Genomic DNA, 19,534 nt, shown 5'->3' with positions numbered 1-19,534 from the left:
TTGCACCTGCCAGCATAGCTGCAGTAACAGTTTCACAAAAGTCCTTTTCTTTTTTTTACCATGGTCCTTACACTGTATTAATTTATCTCAAAATGGTGGGCAATTGCAGCAGCAGACTTCTATCTATGGTACATATCAAGCAATAAAAGCTTTTCTTGTAATGTCACGACTTTTTTTCTGCTTTTTGGGAGCACTTCCAGAATCACCAGTGGCACTTCCTATGTGTTTCCTGATGTTACTCAAAGTTTATAGTATTGCACTAAACAATGAAAAATATGCAAAGACCATGAGAGATCTTTTTTTTTTATTTGAGACATGGTCTCACTCTGTCGCCCAGGCTGAAGTACAGTGGCGCGATCTCTGCTCAATGCAGCCTTGACTTCCCTGGCTCAGATGATCCTCCCACCTCAGCCTCCAGAGTAGCTGGGACAAGGCACATGTCACCACATCTGGCTAATGTTTGGTATTTTTTGTAGAGATGGGGTTTTGCCATGCTACCCAAGCTAGTCTCAAACTCCTGGGCTCACTCAAGCAGTCCACCCACTTTGACCTCCCAGAATGCTGGAATTATAGGCATGACACCGCACCTAGCTGAGATCACTTTTTACTGTAAGACACAATTTATTGGAATGATAAACTGCTACCATGGAGATGATTAGCATCACGTGGCATTTTAAGCTGATACTTGCAACAGTTGAGCTCACCACATAGCTACAAGAGGTGGCTGTGAAATTATTACAGTGACATAAAATGGACTATAGTTAATTTTAGGCAATGATGATTTAATACTGAATATTTACATTTGTTTACATTTATATCAACTGCAAATGGCACTATGTATGCTCTGTAAATGTTAAGTTGTGATAAATTTTAAAATTTTATTACAGGAAATAATATAGACTAATATCTATATATATATTTTGCACTCATAACTTTTTATTTTTAAAAAATATTTCTATGTGACATGGTTTACCCACAAGTTTTAAAAATTGTCAAAACTCCCAAAAATTTTTTCACTATATGTATTGAAAAAAATCCACAAATAAGTAGACCCATACAGTTCAAATCCATATTTTGAAAGTCAAAGCCTGTTTATATGATATCAACCCATGAAATCTAGACTTGATATCCTGTATACATGGTAAGTTTCCTCTCACCCATTCTCTTCAAATCAGAGATGAATTTAATCAGTCTCCATGCCACTGAGACTACTGAGCCTACATTAGCAACAATGAGATTCTATTTACTTAGAGGATATTCTAAGAATTAATCATACATCATTTCATATTTGCAATTGCATTTATTCCTCTTGAATTTCAAGGCTCAATAAAGCCTCTTTCAAATTATAAAGAGATGGACAGAAAAGAGAAAAATCAAATAAAAAACTTTAATACTTCTCAGTGTTTATTAAAATAACAATAATTTAAAAGATTTCTTAGAACAACACAAAAAAATGAGCAGTGTCATAGACAAAGAGCTTCTAAATTTAAAATCAACATGTTATTTTATGATGTTGTTTGATGGTAGTCCAGTTTTACTATGTCAATGATATTTACGCCATTTATAATAGGAAATAATCAAACAGATCTGCACTTAAACCTGGTGGGACTTTATTAATTAACCTGTACAAATAATGAGCCAACATTTGCTTTGTGAGGTCAAAATTAAGGACACAATATTTTCACAGTCACTACAATGCCAAATGTCATATTGTAGAAGACCAAAAAGTTACATATATTGCTTACAAATTTAGTCAATCCCGCAGATAAACTGAGCATTTATATTATCTTAGATAAAGCCTACTTCAAAATGCACTGTAAGAGTTATTCTCAGATTTTAAAACATAATTACTACTACAGTAATGTATTATTTTAATAGTGTTTTATATAGTAATATTGTTTTGTAATAATTATTATATACATAATTACATCATTACAATAATAAATACAATTGAATTTTCAAATTGTACTATCCAAATTGTTACATGCGGGTTGCCTTCACACTAAGAACTGCTGTGTGAAATTTGTAATAGCAGAATATGAGTTTCAAGTTAAAGTTGGTTTACTCAGCACATATTAAGTATGTGCCACTCCTAGAGCCTGAAAAAGGGGTGAGAAAAAGTATTAAAAATCTGTACAAAAGACTTAAACATCTTACCATAAAACTGCAAATCAAATAAAAACAATTATAGAACTAGTGGGTATTTTCTTCTCTTTCCTTTCAATCTAAATACAAAATACAGTCAAGCAGGCAAATAAAGATACCTCCACCTTACTAGCATAATAAAATAGATTAATTCCACAATGGGAAATCATCACAGCAATTCAATGTTAATGTTCTCCAATAATTTTATTCATATCTTCCGTGTATATGCATTAAAACAATATGCCAAATAATCACACCGCAGCAAAGGTGACTAAACAAAAGATCTACTTGTCTCTTAAGTACATGGTAACTTGGACTGGCTCAGCAGTAAACATTACATCATAAAGACAAGCATAACATGTGGTTAAGCAAGAATTCAAAAGGCATGAGGAAAGGAAACAATAAAAGCCTCTATAAGCCAGTGTTGCAACCACACTACAGTGATCCACATGTCTTTATTCCTGGAAAAATGAAACAGCAAACATTTCCAAAATAAAACTGCTAAGGCTACCCTTAATTAAGAAATGTGTACTCACCTCCATAGATCCAGGAAGCAAGGCATCCTTTTTCTCCTTTTCACGGAGCTCCAGGGATCTCAGCTCACAGTAGAACCCAAACCCTGCCTACACATTTTCACTGTGAGCCATGTTTCCCTGTACACAATGAGGCTGGCTGGCGAGCAGAGAACTAGAAAGCAAATGCTTTAGATTGTCTGATGAAAAACGTTAACACCAAATACAACACGCCATCAGGATTGAGCACCAGGACAAGAATAGCTTTGACAAAACAGCAGTTGAAACAATTCTGTAGGTAATTTGGTTGGCAAGAATTGGCCAAAGAAAACTCACTGGTCAAAATGAGAACTTGGTCTAAAAGTGGATTCAGTTGAAAATGAATATTCTCTGTAACTGTTCTTTCAACTACTGGTAAATTTAGTCTACTGCTGCCCTCATATTGCTCTGTCCTCACCAACCACCTAGCTGCCCAAAATAAAATCAGAGTGATTTTAGGAAAAGTAAATTCCAAAATATTAAGTTAGGAAAAGAAATTTCCAAAATATTAAAGACACTTAGAAAGACCCTTGTCCTTTATTCTTAGAATAAAAATTAAAATGTAGTCTAGCAAAATTGTCATCTTTTAAAAAGAAAAACACACTAAAAAGCATTCAAAATCTAGGTCTCAATTTTTGTTATGGTATAAAAACAATAAATACTCATAGAAAAAAAAATAAAGGCAAGAAAAATGCAATGTAATAGATATCAAAAACCCAACTGAGGAAAAATTAAGCAAAGTAATTGAAACATAATTGAACCATATGATTTGTATCTATACAGATCCTTTTTATGCATACATGTTTATATATTTCTTAACTATTATATATAGCACATTAAGTATTATCTATTTAAATTGTTTCAAATTTTAAAAATGATAAATAATACAGAGAAGAAATATGGACTAAAAGTTACTAAATACAATAAAAAATGTAGGAAAGTGAGAAACAGACAAATTAAGTTTTTAAAAATACATGAGAATTTAACAAAATTGATAGCTCAGAAAATACTGACTGAAGAGTCTTGCTTTTAACAAAATTGTCATTGAAACCAATTTGTTTATTGACTTACCAAAAGCCCAAATATTTTTGATCAACAGATACGGTACCAACAGTATGCAATATACACCAATATGTATTAACATGCATTTTTACATAGGTTCATTACATAAAATGATTACGAATTAGACTAAATGACCTAGTGTACTAGTTTCCAATGGCTGCTGTAATAAATTACCACAAACTTGGTTGTTTTATACAACAGAATCTTATTCCCTCACAGTTCTGCAGTGCAGATGTCTGAAATCAAAGTCTTTTTAGGGCTGTGTGTCCCCCAGAAGCTCAAGGGAAAATTCCATTACTTGCCTCTCAATTTTTGGTTGGTGCCAGCATTCTTTGGCTTGTGGATGTATCACTCCAGTCTTAGCCACCATGGTCTCATTACTTCCTCCTTCTGTCTGTGTGAAATTTTCCTCTGCCCCTCTCTCACGAGGACACTCGTGATGACATTTATGGTCCACTGCATAAGCCAAGATAATCTCCCTATGACAAGATACTCACTCATATCTGCAAACGTCCTTTTTTTTTTCAAATAAGGTAATGTTTACAGATTCCAGGGATTAAGAGCTGCTGTCTCTGGGGAGGGTAATTTTCAACCTCACAGAGTCTTTGCTCTAGCCTTCAAAAACTCACAGTCGTCCCACATGCAGTATACATCCACCCCAACCCAAAGTCCACTAAAGTCTTAACTTACGATAGCGAAGTTCAAATTCTTATCTCAATAATAAATCACTCAAAAGTCCCACATTTTGTTATCTAAATCAGGTATGGGTATGATCCATCCTGGGACAAAATCCCTTTCCATCTGTAAACCTGTGACTTCAGAGCAAGTTATCTATTTCCCATTTATAGTGTTAGACAGGCAAAGGATAAGTTATCGACATATGCATTCAAAGAGAAGAAAAGAGTCAGTGATTTCATGCAATGTCGAATCCAGCAGAAAAAGAATTCATCAGATTTCATGACCTAGGAATACCCCTCTGGGCTTGAGGCTCTGGCCCCGGTGCCCATGATTCCAGCCTAGGAATCACGATTCTTTTTTACTTGAAAGGTAGTACATAATTGAAGCCAAGTAGTTTTATCAGCCTGCTTCCTACCTATAACAATTCTGAGCATCCAACAGCCTACCCTCATTTTGTCTTGTCTCTATACCTTTCATTCCAAACTGGCAGAGTTACTGCTGATATAACATTTCAAAATCATGTAAGTCTCCCGTATATATAATGGGGATTTACACAATTAGACAAGAGGCTCCTCCCCAGGTTCTTCTTGGATAATCTCATATCTTTATTTGTGGTTTCCACTGGGCTGGTTGAATTGATTCATGAGTCCTATACCTAATCTCTTTAGCACTAGCAAACTTTGTCCAGTCACAGCATTAACCTTGTCTCCAGCATGCTTAACGATGAATCTGCTAGTTTTAACATCTTTTATAATCTGTATAATCAGGTTACTTCCCACATCATCACATGCTGGTTCCTTTTTGTTTAACAGTTCTTTCCTCAAATAGCTTTTTCTCCTCATACTTTACTATAAATAGTAAGGAAAAAAAACATGCTCTGTTTTTAGCACTTTGCTTGGCAATCTCCTCAGCTAAATATACAAGTTAGTCACTTACAAGTCTTACTTGCCACACAACTGCAGGACATAATTGAGCTAAATTTTCTGCCACTTTATGCCGGTGTCACCATTCTTCCCGTTTCCTACAGCATGTTCCTCTCTTCTCCTTTATCAACAGTGACTTTAACGTCTATTCACCTAGCAACAGTGTGCTGATAATGCTATACATATTTTCTAATATTAGAAACACTTTTGCCACCATGACCTTCACTTCTTCACTGAGCCCTCATTATCAGTCTTTAACATTCATATTTCTACCAATAGGCTGTTCAAGGCAATATAGACTATTTCTATCATGTGCCTCAAAATTCTTACAGCCTCCATATATTACCCAATACCCAAGCCACTCCACATTTTAGGTCCTTAGGCACTTAATTCCTGGAAACAAAATCTGAATCAGTCAGGGTTCCAGCAGAGAAACAGAACCAATTGAAATATATGAAAGTACGTATACATACATACACGTGGCAGAGATTTGTTGCAAAATATTGGTTTATGCAAGAATAGGGTCTGGTGAGAACTTGAAACAGCCAGCATATTTTATATTGCCAAAGTACTTACTAATGACTGACCACACTGTCTTGTGAAGAACTGGGTCCCCTACACTGGATCAGAGCCAACTGCAGGCCACCCATCAGTTCAGAGAAAGCAAGAGAACATGTTTTGGGTGGTCCACAGAACATTGAGCTCTTAAAAACCCTGAGAAAAATTAGGAATTTAGAAAGTAAGTGGGAGGCAGAATATTGAATCCTAGGCAAATACCAATCCATAGGACAGGCAATTAGAAGGTGTAAGCTGGAAACTCTGAGGCAGGAGCTGACACTGTAATCCATGGAGACAATTTCTTCTTTCTCTAGGAAACTTCGGTTTTGCTCTGAACATTCAACTGACTGAATCACGTCCACCAAAAAACCCAAGATAATCTCCCCATCAGAAGACCTTTAACTCAATCATAGTCATTTCTGCAAAGACCTTTTTATCCAAATAAAACAACCTTTACAGGTTTCAGAAGTTAAGATCTGATATTTTTGAGGGGGAGGTATTTTTTAATCTGCTACTACTAGTATTTACAGAAATTTATCTAAAAAATTCCTTGAATCTGACTCACCATTTTTCATTGAAATTAATTTCTATTTATACAAGCCTATTATTTTCTAATGATCTCAAAACATAGACCTTCTCTTTAAATGCCTTTGTAATTATTTAGATATGTTCCTTTTGAAAATATTTTAGGATCACTTGTACTAGCCAAAAAGACTCTTTCTGTTCAATTCCCTGCTTACTGTTTGGTCTTCCCCTGTATCCATCCATGCAGTAAGACTTTTGAGAGTCATCTCTTATCCTACTCACATCCAGTGGATCCTCAACCCCTGCTTATACCTCTCTAGTTCATTTCAAATCAGTCCCATTCTCCCCTTCCCAACTCTGACTATACTTGCTTTAGTTGTTACTAGAGGTGACAGAGCTCACTAACTGCTGCCAGTCAAAAGTTTTAAACATAAGACCTAACACTGTAAAAACCCTAGAAGAAAACCTAGGCAATATCATTCAGAACATAAGCATAGGCGAGGACTTCATGACTAAAACACCAAAAGCAATGACAACAAAAGCCAAAATAGACAAATGGGATCTAACTAAACTTAAGAGTTTCTGCACAGCAAAGAAACTATCACCAGAGTGAACTGGCAACCAACAGAATGGGAAAAAATTTTTGCAATCTGCCCATCTGACAAAGGGCTAATATCCAGAATCTACGAAGAACTTAAACAAATTCACAAGAAAACAACAAACAACCCCAGCAAAAAGTGAGTGAAGGATATGAACAGACACTTCTCAAAAGAAGAAACTTATGCAGCCAACAAAAATACGGAAAAAAAAAGCTCATCATCACTGGTCATTAGAGAAGCGCAAATCAAAACCACATTGAGAAACTATCTCACGCCAGTTAGAATGGTGATCATTAAAAAATCTGGCGACAGATGCTGGAGAGGATGTGGAGAAATAGGAATGCTTTTACACTGTTGGTAGGAGTGTAAATTAGTTCAACCACTGTGGAAGACAGGGTGGCTATTCCTCAAGGATCTAGAACTAGAAATACCATTTGACCCAGCAATCTCATTACTGGGTATATACCGAAAGGATTATAAATCATTCTTTTATAAAGACACATGCACACCTATGCTTACTGCAGCACAGTTTACAATAGCAAAGACTTGGAACCAACTCAAATGCCCATCAACAATAGACTGGATAAAGAAAATGTTATACACCATGGAATACTATGCAGCCACAAAAAAGGGTGCATTCATGTCCTTTGCAGGGACATGGATGAAGTTGGAAACTATCATTCTCAGCAAACTGACACAAGAACAGAAAACCAAACACCACATGTTCTTACTCATAAGTGGGTGTTGCACAATGTGAACACATGGACATAAGGAGGGGAACATCACACACCGGGGTCTGTCAGGGGATGGGGAGCTAGGGGAGGGATAGCAGGGTGTGGGGGATAGGGGAGAGATAGTATTAGGAGAAATACCTAATGTACATGACAGGGGGATGGATGCAGCAAACCACCATGGCATGTGTACACTTATGTAACAAACCTGCATGTTCTGCACACATACCCAGAACTTAAAGTATAATAATTTTCAAAAAAAGTTTTAAGTAGGTAAGTAGGCCTCCCATTACTCTCAGAATTAAGTGCAAACAGCATTACACCTAAAGCCCTTCCTGGTTTGGCCTCTGTCTATCCCTAAAACCTCACCTACTGTTTCTATCACTTCCATTTCATGTACTGCAGGACAGCCTGAACTACTGTCAGTTCTTCTCAGAATATGCTTTCTTTTGCTTCTATATTTTGGAACATGCATGCTACACACTCCTGCCTGGCCAGGCCAAACAACTAGCTCACTCATATTTATCTTCCAGAATTTGGCCAAGAGTGTTGCGTTTTTAAGAAGGCATCCCTATACATTTTAAATCAGTAAATTATATGTGGATTATATCTCATAATGTTGGGTTTTTGTTCTTGTTTCTTTCGAGACAGAGTCTCCCTCTGTCACCCAGGTTGGAGTGCAGTGGCATGATCTTGGCTCACTGCAACCTCTACCTTCTGGCTTCAAGCGCTTCTCCTGCCACAGCCTCTAGAGTAGCAGGGATTACAGGCATCTACCACCATGCCTGGCTAAGTTTTGCATTTTTAGTAGAGATGGGGTTTCACCATATTTGCCAAGCTGGTCTCAAACTCCTGACCTCAAGTAATTCGCTTGTCTTGGCCTCCCAAAATGCTGGGATTACAGGCATGGGCCTCCACATCTGGACTGCAATTTTTTTTTTTTTTTAAGAATGTATACCTTTCAGCATTCTTACGTAGGGTTATACACACCCTCCACAGCATTTGAAGTTCCCCGCATGCCTACTTTCACAACATTCACACTGTGTTGCCATCTACTGGCTCATCTGACTCCTTGATTAATTAATCTTCACATTCTCCTCAATTAGTACAATGTCTGGCACAAAATAGATACTCCATAAATACTGTTGAATAAATAATTGAAAGAATGTAATCCTTAAACATAGCACTTTATGGTTGAAACAAGTTAGAATAAAGCTACCCAGTGTTAGACCCGAGTTTACAGTTTCCTGAATCGAAGTTAATCAGGTATAATTTATCACTTAGAAAGTAAATTACTTTTTGGACTGAATTACTTTTAGAATTGACAAATACTAGCTTTCAAATTCAAAGTACTGACATGTGAATATACTTGTACTTTGATGCAATATAATCATTTCCCAATAAATTGTAGCCCTAGACATTAATTTTAATTCTAGCAGTTAGTGTTCATATGCATCAATCTGCTTACAGGGATGAATCACCATTAGACTGACATAAGCTGTGTTTAATTAGCTTTAAAGTATTTTTCTAAGAGCTTCTGTCCTTCCATCTGAAGCTCCATTAATTTTCTTGGCTGCCACATTATAGAATAAAGTGAACATGCCCTTTATAGTAGAGCCAAGTCATTCATTACAACTACTTAAAATCATTATTTCCACACAATGGAAGAATCTTTATTTGTGTCACAAAATACATAAACTTTAGTGTTTTTTTTTCTATTTTCAAAGCTTTTCCACAAGTGATAAGAATCAATTTACACAGAATAATAAAAACCAAGTTTTCATTAATTGTAGAAATTAAAAAAAAAAAAATAGCTTGTAATGCTATCTGCTCTTATTTGGAAGAAAATACAGACCAGAAGAATTGTTTCCAGACATCAGCAAATTTGAGATGCTTAACCTATTAATTGCTTTCCTAAGAGGCTGCATTTCCTGGCATAGGAAACTTGGCTTCCTCTTTGCCATTCATCAAGAAAGAGAGGGGAATGGAAGAAAAGAAGTAAAGAAGCCTCTTCTGTCTTCCCCAATCCATTGGTCTGGAGTAGGTGAGTCTCACTCAGTAACTCCCAGTTTTCTGTCCACTGGATTTAGAAGGAAAGATTTCATCTGAATAAACTCTACTACCCCAGTCACATTATTCCCTGTCTCGGCACCTTGTTTGTCTATCTTTTTCAACGTGGTAATTTAGTTAGGCAGTCACTGTTTCTCTCATCACTGAAGCTAAACATTATAAGGATGTAATGAATATTGGAAGGAAAGAAAAAAAAAGAAGGAAATGGTTAAAATCTAAAGGGACACACTCCCTGAAATGGTAAATTATTCTAGTGCAAAAACTCTACACAGGAATAAGTTTGAATAAAGTGGGAGCAGGCAGGGCCAAAACAAACCGAAATCAGTGTCTGCTTGGGGCTAAAAGTGAGAAACAAGCAACCGTGGGAAAGGAAAACATCATCTAAGCACGCCTCGTTTTATATTTAATATCTCTTTTCTCTGTTTAGGTTTTATTAAGAGATTTCAATAGCATTATGTTCAAAGTAAATATGCACTCCTCACATTGAATTATGGTCTACACAGACTTGCTGGTCAGCTTGCCCTTTATAACATTGTTTCTACGGGAAAATGAGTTACAGATTCCAAATAACTGACTCACAAACATTTAGAACACAGTCACATCCTAAATTATACCCAAGCTCTCATATCTATTGTCTCTTATTTCTCTCTTCCTCTTTTTCCTTCTCTTCTTCCCATTCACCTTTCTCTCACCTCTCTTTCTGTTTCTTATTCTCTCTCTCTCTCTCTCTCTCTCTCTCTCTCACACACACACACACATTATACTCTGAAACAATAACATAAACAAATAATCACACCCAGTCTCGTATCCAGTTACCAAGTCTCATAATCCTTCTTAAATAACAGCAAATATGGCTCAAATATGTTGAGCTCTCACTACCCTACTGAACTCACTCCACACCTATTAATGCCCACTCAAGGCCTTCTACTTCATGCCTAGTCTGTTAAAACAGCCTGCTAACTAGTGCCCTGTTTCCTGTTTCTTCTCCTTTCCAATCATTCCATGCACACCAGAAGCTCATACAGTGCCTTCAAAACACTTCTTTTTACTATGTTATCTTTTTTTTCTCACAAAACTTCAATGACAAATGAATAAGGGTTATTTTTCAAACTTGCAGTCAAGAATCTCCATTTTATGGTCCTAGCCACGTTTCTACCTTTACTTTCTAACACTCAACAGAGACCGTTTCTCTGCAGATTCAGGACCTCAATAAGATCATTTTATTATTTCCTGGGCACACCTTTAAGCATCTCACATATGTGTCTTCATTCAGATTAGTTCTCTCTCTCTCATCTTCCTTTTGTTCTCAGTTATCCTTTCATGAACAAATATAGCCAAACAATTTTTTAAAATTTCCCACGTAAGCATCACAACAACCCTATGAAACAAGCATTATAAGCATCTACACCATTCACACTTAGAGAAAGATATACAGGGATGTGAAGTGGCTTCTCCAAGCTCACACTGCTGAAATGTAGCAGTAATCATCTCCAAACACTGGATTTCTGACTCCATATCAGATTCATATTTGGCACATACTATAAACTGTGGGTAATTATGTGCATCATTTTTTCAATCTTCCAAATTAAATTATAAGCTCCCAGAAGGCAATAGCATTATACAGAACTTGCCCCAGTGCATAATCATACACAAGAAGAAATTCAATGAAAATTTTATCAAGTAACTCTAAGAGTAGGTTAATCCCTCTACCCTATTTAAGAAGCTTTGGTGGTACCTCTCTCCTTTTTACATACAATATTTAAGGTCTGAAATCTGAACTGAACACTTTGTGATAAATGGCAATGCATCTCAGCTAGTACTTCACTTCTTAACCTAGCTCCACACAAAGCAAATTTCAGATTTCTTGAGGGTAGGTACATTTGATGAATAAAATGAGATCTGCTGGTATTTAAATGCTGGTCATGAGTTGTAGAAATAAAATTTGGGGGCAGACTATATTTTTAAAACTTACCTGAAGTTAAGAATCACCTGGAACACTTGCTTAAAATATAAATATCTAGGATTCGGATTCAGTACTTTAGTACTTTCTTAGTCATGTTTCTCTGCCCCTGATTTTTATTGAGCACAAAATCCCAAAGAGCATACTATGAAACAATGGATGAGTAGTAAAGTGACATTGACTAAAAGCTCAGCAGCAGACCATGATGTTTGTGTTAACCACGCATTTGTTTGGGCATGAGTGCTTGCGGTTGTGACTCATACTGTTTGCAAAATTCTTCCTGGTTTCTGAAAGAGGATTCAACATTTCGATATTTTATGGTGTTTCACAAAGAGCTTCTACAATATCTGAAATCTGGAAGTCACTGGACAAATAATAGGGCATCTGGGAGAAGAATTTAAGGAGTCAAAGGATTTCATAACAGAAAAAGAACTTCATCTTTTAGAACTAAATGAGAAGGTACTCACAGGTTCTCCCCGTAGTCCATCCTGCCCCGGAGCACCAGGGGATCCTGCTTCTCCCTTTTAATGAATTGAAAAAAGAAAAAGAGAATTCAATTTTCCAGTCTGCTTACTAAATAACAGTATATAACATCACATATTAAAGAACATTAGATACAAACAGAAAAATATAAATTACTTCTGGATTATTGATATTAACTTTTCCTGACATCAAATAACTTTTTCAGAAATTCATAAAGTGACGATATAAACAACAAAAATGTGTATATAATGGCAGATAATTAAGTTAGAAAATAACTGTGGTACTAATAGTCATTCTTTTGAGAATAGACCATCTTATCTCCAATGTAACCAATATTCAATATCAGTCTTATTCGTATTTACTTTTCCATTTTTACTTTAAAATTGATCATTGTATAGAATCTAATTTGACCTTGCCTCCAAAGAGTTTTATTTTAAAGTCAAAATAAAACTTTTATTAGGAGTGGAATTATTTACAGATTATTGGTTGAAATTATCTGGCACTTTAGTATATAACTTTTTAAAATAAACATCTAAAATGTATATTTTAGGTAGCTGTTACAATTGTAATTGTTTTTAGTTATATATATGTTTACATTACTATGCTCAGGTTAAGCATCTTATTTTACATCTACCTTTTGGTAGCTAATTTTTTTTCCCAAATGAATCAATTGCTAGTGAATACAAATGTATCTGATGCTTTATCTACTAAAACAATAAATATTAGCTAAATATAATCCTAAAATGTATAATATCTGCAGATTAGGACAACTATTAAACTGTCTGAGCAAAATAAAGGATAGCAAGGGAAGAGCCTGCTGACATACATACACACATGTAAGGACCCCCGGACTCTTTGAAACCTAACAGTCAATATGAGTCATGTATTTGTTTCTGTCCAGCAAAATGCTGCATCATAACAAGCAAAGTTCTCCGCAAGTATTTTGCCAAACTTGTTTCATACCAGAAAGAACATTTTATCCTAGATGAAAGCAAGATAGGAAGTAAAATAAAAGCATTTTCCTGTAAATGTCTCAAAAACCTGAGCTGAAATAAGTTTAAGGGGGAAACAGTCTCAGAATGCAATGCACTGAAGCATATTACAACACTGTCATCCATAATTTCATATTCTAATGAATTTCCCAAATTATAGAAAATGAAGCACAGAAGAGCCCCTAAAACTTGGCAAGCATAATCAGCACTTAGAAAAAATTCAACCATATCACATTATATAAACAACAATTCTCCCACTTGTATGAATTTCTGCATTTTATTAGAACAGAGAAATATCAACTAAAGCCAAATATTTCATCTGTGCCAGTTTTATTTACAAACACCAGATGACAGTTGAGGATAGAAGGAGCAAAGAATAACAATTTCCTAAAAATTAACCAAATTACAGGGAGAGAAGTTCTTGGTAATCCAACAGTTCTACAGAAAAGCATATAAAAATATCCGAGGAAAAAATGTTGGATCGATCCACTTAGTTTGAAAGTTACAGTTTAAAAAGCCTGAAAAATTCAAAGCAAGGGATGTGTCAGGTCCTAATACTACAGAGAAACAATGAAATATTTTTATCTGAACTCATTACTCGTATCAATAGTGAGAAGAAATCTCTCACATTAGTAATTCTCAAATATGGTCCTCAGACTACACAAGATCACCTTCTTCATTTCACATGAGAACTTCTTCAGAATGTAAAATTTCAAGCTATACCATAGCATACTAAACCAGCATCCCTGGGTGGGGGCCAGCAGTCTGTGATAATAATTCTTCCAGATTATTCTAATACAGCCATTTGAGAACCAGCACTGCTATAAGTCATTAGATCATTTAACTTCTCCTACTTCCAGATACTGTCATATGTGACTTATAAAATAATCTGTAGTTTACATTTTCTGTATATAAAATAAAGAGGTTAAGGAAGTTGCCGAATAGTAGAAACAATTAATTTAAAATTATTAGGTTGGTGCAAAAGTAACTGCAGTTTTTGCCATTAAAAGTAATGGCAAAATACATGATTAGATGACTACTTTGATTTATGAATAAAATCTCTACTTTTATCTCTTTGTCCAGTGACCTAATATCATTTTAATTAGCAGGAGTTAAAAAAAGCATAACTAGACATTAGCAAAGTTTATCAATAATGAAGTTCCACAGTTATTTGAGGATTTAACTTATTGTGTTCTTCCTACTTTATATTAGACACTTAACATAATAACTGAATAAATTATCATATTCTTTATTTTCTATAGCAGTGATTCTCAAAATTTAGCTTCATCTGAATTACCTGGAAGGTTTGTTAAACTGCAGACTGTGGGCCCCAACCCAGAGTTCCTGATATGGTAGATCTGGGGCAAGTCCCCCAAATCTGCCTCTCAGATGAGTTTACAGAAGGTGCTGAGACTGCTAGAATTGGGACAACACTTTGAGAAACACTACTCTAGCCCAGATCTCAAGACAGACCTACAGACTCTTTCTGCACTTACGAATTCCTCTCTTCTATGAACTACTATAGCACTGTAGAGCTTTTCACTTAGCACTGAATTTTATTATTGCTAGGATGTTCAGCATGTGTGTTGTTTATATATGTTATTTGCTTGACTTGTACATTCTTTAAAGGTAGAAAACATAATTTATATGAGTTTTTTTAAATCACCTACAATACTTACACTAGTACCAAACATAATATAGAACTACAGGTGCCCTTCTTTACAATCATTGGAGCATACCAAAGAAGGAGGAACAGACTATTTATTCTTAAATGTTCAGTTTCAAAGAGATAAAGGAAATGGGAAAAACTTGTGGATAAAGTTCTACCATTTACTGTTGGACAATTATGCAGTTAGTTATTACAAGATAATGGCCAGTTACCCTTACCTAGGAATATTCTCTTCATTTTTTAATAATGGATTTCAATAATATTTCATCAAGAAATGAAAAGATAATTTCTACTTGGCATTTTCCTTGAAATAATCAAATGCAAGATAGAATCAGCTTGTGAAATTTAGTATTCTAACCAGAACTTGATAGCTTTTATGACCTGGATAACCTGGTGCAGATCAATTTGTTTGGCATTTGAAAAAAGCATACAACATGGCCCCATCTCCAACTTAGTGTTTTTCTATTCTGTTATTAACTCCTTTCTTGATATAATTGAGAAAATGTCATGCTTAACATTATTCCCTAATCAAATTTCTATAGCCAATGTCAAAAATGATTTATTCCACAACAAAACAGTTATTGAACAAAAGGAAATTTAACTAAAACCAGACATGAAACTTGCAATGCATGTGTATTTCCTTTCATGCTATGGTCTTTGGTATTTTCCCACAAAAAAACAAAAGGATGGAAAATAATTTGGTTTGCTTATAGCAATCCTGAAAATCAGGTGGGAGATATGGTTTACTGATCATGAAAATGCAATTTAATTTTGAGGAAGATCCTTGCTTTGTTATCAAAGAAACACTTTATTATGACTTTGATCTTATGGCATATTTCATTCTTCATTTGTAAACAAATCTCTAGCATGACTACAGATGTACTGAAGATGTAAGGATGAGGAAGTGTCTCCTGGCTGACCAAGTAAATGGACAGGACATTTGGAAGGCATCATGCACAGCAGTGAGCACACAAACTAGACCTGCAACCCTCACTCTCCATGAAACTAACTGCGCATGTTTGACTAAATCCCTTCATCCCTCTGAACCTGATGTTATGCTTAAAAGGCCATTAATATTCCAGACTTCTTCAATTTTGTTTTTTAAGAAAATAAAGTAAAAGCCTTTGTGAAAATGCCTTATGCAACCCTCGGCACAGAAAAGGAGATCCACTGGCACCAAAAAGTTGAGGTTTTAACAATCCTTTATTCATGACGTATTTTCAGCTGTATTGTTTTCAAATAATATATGCTATTTCAATACTTGAACTGCTATGGTTTGTTATTATAATTCTGGCAAAATGAATATTTTTAAACATAAGGCCAGTTCTTCTTTATTCTAGTTAAAATATCATTAAAAACATTAGGGCCACCAGTTTCATCATTATTTTCTAAACTAGGAGAGAATATTTGGGTATAAGATGATTTCCAACGAGTTGGCGAGCAGAATTTTCATTGGTTGTTAAGTTATGGCTATGTCACCTTGGACAAGTTATTTACTCTAGTTCTTTGTTTCCTCATCTGTGAAAGGGTAAATTTTTTCCTCTTACAACTCATGATTTATTAGATTAATGAGAAAATGCATGTACAGTGCTGTAAAAAGAGCCAAGCTCTTGGAAAGTATCCAATGAGTCAAGCCGTTTGTTATAATCTGTCCTTTCCTGTCTTTGCTTCTTGCATATCCAGCTTAAATACCATATTTAATTATTTCAACCACTTTCTAATTAAAATTCTTGCCCTTTACCTCACTCTGCATCCACTGTGCTGGTTTATGCAAATTCCAGTGCTGAGTAAACCAAACTGAAAACAGCCTCAGCCTATGCTTATGTTCTAAGTATGGCTATGGAGGAAAAATACTATTACAATCACACAGATTATAACTTCCAGTTTCAGCTGGACTGCATGCAACTTCTATATTTCCTTTATCTCCTCTGTGTCACATTTTTCATGTATGTAGAAAGTTTCTGATACATAAAATATTCTCCAATCAACGAAAGCTTTTTTTCTCCTTTTCCCAACAGGTTACAACTCTCACATTCTAAGAAAAAACGGGCAACAAACATTCTGCCACCAAACCAACAAACATACTTACATGCATTTGCACCCATCCATTCCTCTCTTATTTTATTACAGTAAACAGGGATCCTTCATCCAATCTAAGATAATTCCTTACAACTCTGTTCTATATCCCATTCCTTCCCCTTCTCCAAATAAGATGGAGCTCCTCATCTGTATATAACTGCTTACTAAATATCTTCCCTTGGATGTGCCACAAGAATCTAAAATCAACACATTATGTTTCCCACTCCTCCACATCCCCAGCAGAAAACACACCAAGTCCTACACAGTAATCTCATTAACTAAAGAAACTGCTAACTTCATTCTACATAAAAGAAGAGAAAATCTACAACTAAGAAGACCAGCAAGTTACCTAAACATGTACAACTCTGTTTATTATTTCAGGTTAAAATATGTACAGGGTATTTCAAATTTGAAAAGAATTGGCAGATAATATCCAAACAAAACTACCAAAAGAAAAGAAATTATAACTTTTCAGATGTTCTTCACACAAAAACATACATAAAGTAGAAAAAAACTGAAACAAAACACTGTAACCTGGATTAACAAACATTATACAAGTACTTTTATTTGTTAAAAAAATTCAGAATGAAAATGTATAAAAGGAAGATATGAAATAATAATTTATTTAGAAATCAAAAAGATAAAATCACCTCAGATAAGATGAGAATGATGATGATTAAATGACTAGAAACCAAGACAGAATAGATTTAACTGAAAATTTAAAAAGGCAATGAGGAGAAATCTAGCAGAGCCAATAAAAATAGACTTTTGAAAGACATTAAAAGGATTAAAATTGATAGAAGTAGAAAACAAAGAAATTTCAACATATCTGTAATTGGAGTCCTTGAGATATAAACCAAAAAAAAAAACAAAAAAAAAACACAGAACTTCTATTTAAAATTATAATTCAAAAGAACATTCCAGAATAAAAAAAATACCTGAATCTGCCTTTCAAAAGCTTTTTGGAGTAACAGATTTTAAATTCTGAGACATACACTATTAGACTTTAAATGCAAAGCTGTTTTGTTTTAAACTTTCATCTTCATATGAAAAAGACTCACTTACAAATGAAAGACAATTATATTGACATCAGCAACATACATGATGGCAGTGTAAGCAATATTTCTAAGAAATTCAGAAAAAAAAACAGTGAGACAAGGGTTTTATAGTTAGCCAAGCTGTCATTAAGATAATAAAAGTATAGAAAAACATACTAAATATGTTTATACATCATTCTATACTAAAAGTATAGAAAAACATGGTAAAATATCAAGAATTCAGAGTACTGTATTCAAAAGTCCTTCCAAAGGAGGAAAACCTTTATTAAACACAAATGATAACTGTGGAATATTGGTAAAGGTGCTGGTAACAAACACTGAGCATATTTAATTGCAGATCTGAAAGAAAGGTAAAGTATAAAAAATAGTTTATAAATATTAGACAATCTGAAAAGGTAGAAATAACATAATTAAACAAGAAGAAAACAATAGGGAAAACATGAAAATATAATAAATTCATAAATTTCCACATAGATAATAGAGTATAATTTAAATTTAACACAACAAAGAATAGATGATTAAGGAATGTAAAGGGAGAATAACAGAATTCTGAAACTGATATTTACCAGAAGTAGTAAAAGTAGTACAAAGACCATCAAAAAAATATAAATTTTCCTAAATCCCAAAGAAATTAAAAGCAGAAAAGAAAAAGACAACAAATCACATTGAGAAAGAAATATAGTGATTATAGCATAATTCACATAGTAAGATAACAAAATTATATCATATTATGACAGAGATAAGACCAAACCCATCAGGCAATAAGTGAAAATAATCTATTAAAATAAAAAAATTCTGATGGCTTTAAGAAGCAAAGACCAACTCTACACTTAATACAAGAGATAAAACTAAAACAAAGTGACTCAAAAAGCTACAGTTAGACAATAGAAGGATGGGCAAAGGTGCAGCAAGCAAATAAAAATAATCAGAAAGAAAACATGTAATCCTGATACCAGAGAAGGTAGAATTCAACTGAAAAATTATTAAAGGAAACAAAAAATATATTTTATAATGCTAAAGCCACAATTCAAAATGAAGATATAGTGGTTAAAAATATCTATACAATGAAAACATAGAAACCATATTCATGAAACAGAAGATGAAAGAAAAAAATAGACAAAAATGCATGAATAACAGGACATTAAACACCGATCTCTGTTCAAGATAGGCCAAACAAAAAATTAAGTTATAGAAGATCTAAATAAGATATTCAATAAGGTAGTTCTTATGAATGTATATTGAGTTTTACACTCTGAAAATAGAGATTTACCTTCTCATATGCACAGGGAACATTCCTGAAAATTAAACATACAATAAGTCAAAGAGAAAAATTCACTAAAACTTATAAAGAAGAAATTACACAGACATTCTCTGATATAGTGCAATAATATCAGAAACTGGCAACAAAATCTAAATAAAAGGCTTTTTACCCTAAAAACATTTTTTAACTC

At 34.4% G+C, this 19,534-nt stretch overlaps 1 protein-coding gene across 2 annotated transcripts in view; it reads right to left on the bottom strand.

Annotated features, from left to right (window-relative positions):
• COL21A1 (collagen type XXI alpha 1 chain) overlaps positions 1–19,534 on the bottom strand; it is a 196,317-nt gene that overhangs the window by 32,641 nt on the left and 144,142 nt on the right. For both annotated transcript variants that reach the window (XM_064360972.1, XM_064360971.1), the window contains one exon: positions 12,270–12,323. In XM_064360972.1, coding sequence (XP_064217042.1) covers positions 12,270–12,323 — 54 coding nt within the window. The remainder of the gene's footprint in view (positions 1–12,269; positions 12,324–19,534) is intronic.

This window comes from Aotus nancymaae, unplaced genomic scaffold, assembly GCF_030222135.1.
Source record: "Aotus nancymaae isolate 86718 unplaced genomic scaffold, 86718_ANA_hifiasm-v0.15.2.pri h1tg000040l, whole genome shotgun sequence".
In the NCBI taxonomy this organism is placed as follows: domain Eukaryota; kingdom Metazoa; phylum Chordata; class Mammalia; order Primates; family Aotidae; genus Aotus; species Aotus nancymaae.
The sequence above is the reverse complement of the archived record's forward strand: the minus strand, read 5'-3'. Positions and strand labels throughout refer to the sequence as shown.